Below are 8504 nucleotides of genomic sequence, written 5' to 3' on the forward strand. Positions count from 1 at the left end.
TCTATCATGTTTCGATTTTACTATTGAACATATAAAAGAAGAACTAAATTCACTTCCTGACTTTCTTACTAGAGAATTTTTGCAGGGAAAGAATGGATAAAAAATCAGCCTCCAGTGAAGATTATGGTCAACCTTTTGACCAAATAAAAGAAACAAAATTACCTATTTCTCCTGTACCAGCAAAACCATTATCATTAAGACCTATGACCATGTCACAGGTTGTAAAAGCATCATCATCATCATCACCTTCTAAGAGCTCTTTAATTACTACTAATAATAAATTCACATTATTGCAACCATCAGATCTCTATAACACTCAACCCTTAAAAGAACAGTTTTCTTACTATGAAAAACCCAATCCTATTAAAATATTAACCATTGAAAAAGAGTGGTTCAAAAAAGATAGGAAAATCCTATACAAGACTATTTTTCAAATACTTTCCATTACATTCCTATTAACCCACAAAAAACCCAAAAATTCTATGAATTCATATTAGTAGACACCGGATCTATTGAATTGACACATTATAGAGACTCCAATACCAAACAGCCCGTTTATTCAAAAATAAAAATCATGAAAATATCATCTCTACAAGAGTGAGAATTACCTCCATATCAGTCTAAAAGCTTCTCTTTGAAATTTGAACCTCAAAGCTATACCTATTATGATTACCAAGAAGCATGGAACCATATTTTATTCCTATCACCAAGTCCCCATTCTTGGTTCATATGGTTCAGGAAGGGGATATATATATATATGTATGTATGTATGTATGTATGTATGTATGTATGTATGTATGTATGTATGTATGTATGTATTACAACTCCACCTTGAGTCGTACCATCTTATTATCATTGACTTATAACTCGAGTATAAGAATATGAAGGGTTGGGTGTTACAGTAAGTGGCTTGAGTGAGTTCAATCACTGTTGAAGGTTCTAACAAGGGTCAAAAAGGCACAGTAATGAATTATTTTTAACTTGTCAATTTATGTTTGTAGTTACTTCAATTCAATCACAAATGTATTAATTGAATCACGAAAGAGACCAGCATTCACTTAATTTCTACATATCTGATATAAACGCCCATCTATTATGCATGTAGTCACCCAAGTCATCCAGCAGCACGTCCAAAAACCAACTCCAATTCTCTTTATTCTCAACATCAACAATTGCTCACACAATTGGATAGATATAGTTATTGGCATCTTAAGCCACTGCTGAGAGTATTTGTCTCCCAAATCGAGTCTTCAAGAAGGCACCATCAAGTCTGATCAGTGGGCGACATCCAGCCTTGAAGCCCTTCTTACATCCATCAAGGCACACATATATTTTTTGAAAAACAGCATCCTCCCCTTCAAGACATTTACCAATCTTCCCAATTGAGTCTGGATTACTCTTAAGTAGAGTCTCCACATAGTCTCTAACCAAACCAAACTAAGCAGCTACATCACTATAGATAATATTTCTTGCGTCTATTAAAGTTATGATTAGTGATGATTTGTTTATGTCCATATCAGACCTTTTTTTTGAACAAATGTTGGTTGGCAATGTCTTCTTCTTCACTACAGGCAAACGAAACAAGTATGAAAAGCTTTTAAGTTGGCCTATTGAAACACTATTAGTTCTTTCCGAGTCTAGTATCTACGAGAGAATGAAGAAAAAGAAGAAGTATTAATTGAGGTTACTTTAACAAGAAAACAGTAATTTGGGGTTTACTTTAACCCTTTTAGTATCATATGATGTTGTTTCGGTTTAATTTAGGCGCGAATCTTAAAACGACGTCGTTTTATTTTTACCAAGTGTTAATTAAATGTGCATGTCAGTTTTTCGATGACAAAAATTGACGAAAAAATAACTTAAAGACACGATTAAAATTTTAAAATATAATTTAAATCAATTGAAAATTTAAAGATTAAATAAGTTGAAAACCATTGTTATTAAAATCGGACCGGATCGGCCGGTTCGACCGAAAAATTAGTGAACCGAATCCTAGATTGGTCCGGCTCGATGATCTGACCGCATAAGACAACGAACCAGTGCGAATTGGTCAAATCCGGAGTGAACCGATCAAATTCGATAGGACCGATTCGACCGAACCGCTTGAGTATCAAAATTTCTCCAAAATGTGAAAGATGGGATTCGAACCCCATCATGGAGAAAAATGATACTCACAACCACCATGCTATTAAGCTTGTTATTAATATATATGCAAATTAATATATATATATATATATATATATATATATATATATATATATATATATATATATATATATATATATATATATATTTCAACAAATAATTTATTTCTATTTAATTTATTTTAATTTTAGTTATAAACTCATTCAATCTTAAATTAATTATATTTTTATTTAACAATAATTATAAACTCACTTATTTTTTTATAATTATATAATATCTATTAATATTATTTTTCAATAAATACTTGTAGTATGTAATAGTATAATAGATATAAACTAATTAATAAATTATTGAAATTCGAAAATAATAGTTATTTTAATATAAAAACAAAATAAAAATATTTATGATAGAGTAAAATTAACAAAATACTTATTGTTCATGTTTTATATTGTTTTAAAATAGCTAGATATTTTTAAAATGTTAGTGAAAATATGTATTTTAAATTTTTGACTATGTTTTGTTTTTTATTTACATAGAACCGGGTCAATCGGTTTAACTAGTAATCCACCAGTTGAACCAATGACCCAATAATCTAGTAATCTGATCGGTTCAATCACTGATTCGGTTCTACTAGAAACACATTTTAAGAATTATTTTAAATATTAACTCTCGAAATTCCATTAAAATTTGTATCCTTAATACCGAAAATTTGTATCCATTTTTGGTTTTGTTTTCCGGTCTGGGAAGAAGTGTAAGTGTAGTGCTTGAGAGGTCAATCCGTCGGCACGCTGTAAACTGTTACCAACAACACTTTCTTCATAGGTCAGAGGTAGGGACACCACACTTCGCACCTTTCTTTATAACAACTCTCTCTCACTAACACATACCCCCTTGGCAGTAACACCACATCCACTGTCACACACGCAAACACACACTGTCATCACTTTCCCAATATTTATTTATTTATTACAAAACAATCAATTGCTCTCTGAGATCTGATCTGCATACACATATATACATCATCGCAAAGCTGGGATTTTGATATTATCCTCTGGCACCCAATTGGGTTTTGATCTAGCCCAGTAAGCTTCTTTTGTTTGTTTTTCGCGAATTCCTTACTTCCTTTTTATGATGGATCTGGAATGTTAATATGTTATCTCTACATGGCTGTGTTTGATTTGGTAGTTGCTAATAATATGTGTATTGAATGCAGCCAAGCTTTGTTTTTTTTATTCGTTGCTATTAATGAGTAGTGGTAGTAGTAATGGTTACACTTTCTTTTAATGCTTACGTTGTGTTTTTTTTTTTTCCATTGCGTTAGATCTGGGAGTTTTGTTTGATTACATATATGCTTTCTATTAAGTACTTGCTTGTCATTTAAGGTGATTAGTTATTACTGTTTTGGATTTAAATCCGTGGAAGCTTCCTTGATCTGGTTTTTCTCTGCAAAAGATTTTTTTTTTTTTGCTTGTGAATTTGGATCATTGGTTTTAATCTTTGGATCCATCACTTTCACTGATTTGCTGTGACTTTGCTGTATGGCTACTTGGCTAGCATAATTGCCATTGTTGCTTTCTTTCATTATCTTATTGTTTCCTCAATTATGGAAAAGAATTGGCTTGAAAACTATGTGTGATTATGTGAATTTTGTTTTTTGAGTTATACCTTTTATATTTTTATTGGACTAAATTGCAATGACTTGAGTTACACTAAAGGGTTGTGTGTGCTAGATTACTTGTTATATTATCCTTCTATTAATTTGTGAATATACGTAGTCTATCATAAAGCTTGCTTTAGTGATTGGTTGCCCTGATATCATCTATTGAACTTTGCATCCAGAGATGTAAAAGTTTTAACTTTGTTTCTACACGTGGATCTCTTCTCTATGTCTCATCATTAAAAAGCTTGAAATTGGTTGATATATTTGGATCGGTTTTTCATTGCCTTAGTTTAAACTTTGTATTGTAATGTTCTGCTTTTGTGATTGCATAGTATTGATTCTTTTGAGCTCTATCATTTGATCAAATTTCAAAACATAGCACTGTAATGAATTCTTCCTGTAATTATTTTGTTGACTTCTGTTCCTTTTGCTATTTGCAGGTTGATCACTAAGTTGGCCTGGTGTGAAGAATCTGTTTATGATTTATGAATTGTGATTCAAATTTGAAGTATTAGAGTTGCCACTTAAAGAGTTGCAATTTGGATTGGTGTTACTTTCAACTAATAAATGTCGAGGGGAAGAGCTGATGGATCACCGAAGAAGCGTTTAATTGCTTCCATTTGTGTTGTGGCAATCTTTCTTGGTTTCCTGTATGTCTTTGGTGGATCCATCTTTGGCTCTCAAAATGGTGGTTCATCCACTCTTGACTATGGAAAATCGTTGAAACGACTTGGGTCATCATATTTGGGTTCGGATGATGACACTGATAGCAAGCAAGATGAATCTTCATCGAATTTAGGGAAGGGAGATGTGGAAGATGATATAATACCCAAGAGTTTCCCTGTAAGTTGATTTATAAGTTTAGATATAGATTATATTCACACAGATTCTTCCCAAAACATCCTTTAACCAGTCCGTCTTTTTGTATTCAATAATTATGAACTTGGGTATATTCCTTTTGTTCCAAATTAATTTTCCAACCTTGAGTCCAGTTATAGAGCTTATTTACATTTAGTATGAAGTTGAAGAAAAAGTATTCCATTCAAGTAACAATAGATTCTTAGTTGGATAATGAAAATAATTCGTAATAACATAAATAAGTGGACCGACACAACCCACAGAAAAGTCCAATGTAGTTATACTGTTGGCTTATCATCATTCTCATTGTGTTTCTGATGTTTCTCTCTCTGAAGGTCTGTGATGATCGCCATTCTGAGTTGATTCCTTGCTTAGATAGACATCTTATCTATCAAATGAGGATGAAGCTGGATCTGTCTGTGATGGAACACTATGAAAGACATTGCCCTCCTGCTGAAAGGCGGTACAATTGCTTGATTCCCCCTCCACCTGGATACAAGGTGAAAATCCATTGAGCATAGATGTGATCCTCAGCATATCCTTGTGTACATTTATCTGATTTTAGTAACATTGATTGTTTCTCTGATGCTGCAGATCCCTATTAAGTGGCCACAAAGCAGAGATGAGGTGTGGAAAGCAAATATCCCACATACTCACCTTGCACATGAGAAGTCTGATCAGAATTGGATGGTTGTCAAAGGTGAAAAGATAAACTTTCCTGGAGGAGGAACTCATTTTCATTACGGTGCTGATAAGTACATTGCATCGATTGCTAATGTGAGGCTAAGTCTGACTCTACTAGTGTTTGCTAAAAAAATAGATGCAATTATGTATTTTGTTTTTAGTATTTGGAATACCATAGGATTTTAGTATTATGTGTCTATCTTTCTAGATCTTTATTTTTATTAAATGGCTCAGAGTATCCCTATATGAAGATTTGCTATGATTTCATGGAGAAATTATAATCTTACATTCTATTTTGCATTGCCAGATGCTCAACTTTTCAAACAATAATCTAAACAACGAAGGAAGGTTGCGGACAGTGCTTGATGTTGGCTGTGGTGTTGCTAGTTTTGGAGCTTACCTCCTTTCATCTGATATCATTGCAATGTCCTTGGCACCAAATGATGTGCATCAAAATCAAATCCAGTTTGCCTTAGAAAGAGGAATTCCTGCATATTTGGGTGTCCTGGGAACCAAGAGACTCCCTTACCCAAGCAGATCTTTTGAACTTGCTCATTGTTCTCGTTGTCGAATTGATTGGCTTCAAAGAGATGGAATACTACTACTTGAACTAGATCGATTGTTGAGGCCAGGAGGTTATTTTGCATACTCATCTCCAGAAGCATATGCACAGGATGAAGAGGATCTAAGGATATGGAGAGAAATGAGTGACCTTGTGGGACGCATGTGTTGGAGAATAGCTGCAAAAAGGAACCAAACTGTCATTTGGCAGAAACCTTTGACAAACGATTGCTATATGGAAAGAGAGCCTGGTACCCGCCCCCCTCTTTGTCAGTCTGATAGTGACCCAGATGCTGTGTGGGGAGTAAATATGGAAGCTTGTATAACACCTTACAGTGATCGTGAGTACCCTTTTCTCAATGTTAGTTATGGTTTTTGCATTATCTGACTTTGGTGATTCTTTTTGGAGCTATTTTATGCCTGCTTCCTTAGTGGCATGCATTGTATTTTTATTCTATGGTTTCTACTATCCGTTCCAGCACGAAGAGTTATTTCCCTATAATATCTGCTTCGTTATGTAGTATGTGTCTCTCCAAGTTACATTGAATTGGCCTTAGAACTGAATATTGCATTCTTTGCAAAGGAATACCTCTTAGAAAACTGCTTTTGAACTGAGTGTGGTCGAGTATTTGAGTATGAAACTTGTTTGATATAGGCCTGTGTGTTGCATTTACACTACTGATTAGTTGTAGAAGCTCCCTAATTTGCTTCAAATTCATGTCACCTGCGCACCAAGTTGCTAAAATTTTGCTTAAAATTTTATTTTTGATTTGTTTAATTTTTAATTAAAGAATATTTTTATTTCCTTTATCAGATGACAACAGAGTTAAAGGTAGTGGATTAGCTCCATGGCCTGCAAGATTGACTAGTCCTCCTCCTAGACTAGCTGACTTTGGCTATTCAAGTGATATGTTTGAAAAGGACACGGTAATTGAAAATTACAATTTTTCCGCTTCATGATGATTGTGATATTTATTCATTCGTTGTATACTGCGCAATTCATAAGCTTAATAAACAAACTGTTGGGTTAAATTTTGTCATGTGGTACAGGAACTTTGGAAAAGGAGAGTAGAGAAATACTGGAATCTCTTGAATCCTAAAATCAAATCAAACACACTGAGGAACATAATGGATATGAAAGCACACATGGGTTCATTTGGAGCTGCTCTTAGAGATAAGAATGTTTGGGTGATGAACGTTGTACCCAAAGATGGATTAAACACACTCAAGCTCGTCTATGATAGAGGCCTCATAGGCACTACCCATGATTGGTATTGAAGCTCTTTCACCTGAAATTTAAATATTTAGTTATCACTTCTTTGATATTGTTCGACACATTCAAGGCATCCTTTTTTTATGAACTGATTTGATTGACGTCTGGAATTCTGGATTTGATAAAAAAAAAGCATTATTTCAATCCAGATTGATTTAATCTTTTATGTTGTTTGTTCCTCCAGTTCATGAAAGATTAGATTTGATCAGATTTTCATGTGTCATATCCTAACAGGTGTGAAGCATTTTCAACGTACCCTCGAACCTATGATTTACTCCATGCATGGACTGTCTTCTCCGACCTAGAAAAGAAAGATTGCAGCCAGGAGGATCTGTTGATTGAGATTGATCGTATCCTCAGACCATCCGGTTACATAATCATACGTGATAAACAACCGGTGATCGACTTTGTAAAGAAGTACCTAACCGCATTGCACTGGGAAGCAGTGGCAACTGCAGATTCCAGTTCCGACTCTGACCAGGACAGCGACGAGGTTGTTTTTATCGTCCAGAAGAAATTGTGGCTGACCAGCGAAAGCTTTAGGGATACAGAATAGGAAGCTAAAAAAAGGTTCAATTTCTTACGTATATATTCTGGGATCAAAAGCATGCCCCCAAAGCGGTGAAGCAGTGAACAATGTTCATTTTGTAGCACTAAAGAATGTGTTTTACATTGTTTTGTTCTAATTTTTCTTCTGTTTGATTCACATTTATATTCTATAATGATTCATGTCACTAAGACATAGGACACCAATTGCATCATGTTACAGGCTCATTCAATATTTTTGCCTGCATTTGGGTATTGTGTAAGCTACCTTAATAATGAAGACATCGTAGATTTAATGATGAGAAGTTAAGATTTTATTGTCACTTCTATGTTAATGTGTGTATCTGTATATACTCTTGTTAGAATTTCTTCTGTTTTCAGGTTTTGCATTCTTGTGTTTGTGGGTTTTCTTAGCTTGTTTTTATGTCAGTTTTAAGTTTTTAACTAAACCTTAGGAGATATTAATTGTTGATTAGGTTGATAGCTGTAGTGTTTTTGGAACACTAAAGTTTCTTTCGAAATAATTTTACAGATAAAAGTGAGTCAGTGTAATATGTACTGTAATAATATTGAGTCAAATTATCAAGTTTTGTGTTGTACTGGTACATAGTTAAAACTTAAATTTTTGATGTTCTAAGAGACAGACTCGAGAATGATGTTATCTTTTTGGGATTGCGATTATACTGAAAGAAAAGATTTATATTAAGGCGAATACTCCGCTTACGTGTTAAGATGTATAATTAAATCATTATTGGATGTATAATTAAATCAATTATT

The 8504-nt window shown here is 33.8% G+C and overlaps 1 protein-coding gene across 3 annotated transcripts; it reads left to right on the forward strand.

Annotated features, from left to right (window-relative positions):
- The first annotated feature begins 2834 nt into the window (after positions 1–2834).
- LOC112779283 (probable methyltransferase PMT3) lies at positions 2835–8050 on the forward strand. 3 transcript variants are annotated; one of them, XM_025823531.2, is made up of 8 exons: positions 2835–3227; positions 4246–4648; positions 4999–5163; positions 5258–5440; positions 5655–6249; positions 6723–6835; positions 6959–7179; positions 7416–8050. In XM_025823531.2, exons 2-8 carry the CDS (start codon positions 4373–4375, stop codon positions 7735–7737), a joined length of 1875 nt encoding a protein of 624 aa, XP_025679316.1. In that variant the 5' UTR covers positions 2835–3227; positions 4246–4372; the 3' UTR covers positions 7738–8050. The 3 variants fall into 3 exon arrangements, with proteins under 3 accessions (XP_025679316.1, XP_072084000.1, XP_072083999.1); XM_072227899.1 differs by having other exon boundaries at positions 2835–2974; XM_072227898.1 differs by lacking the exon at positions 2835–3227 and adding an exon at positions 3802–3988.
- The last annotated feature ends 454 nt before the right edge of the window (positions 8051–8504 follow it).

This window comes from Arachis hypogaea, chromosome 19 (assembly GCF_003086295.3).
Source record: "Arachis hypogaea cultivar Tifrunner chromosome 19, arahy.Tifrunner.gnm2.J5K5, whole genome shotgun sequence".
Taxonomy (NCBI): Eukaryota; Viridiplantae; Streptophyta; class Magnoliopsida; order Fabales; family Fabaceae; genus Arachis; species Arachis hypogaea.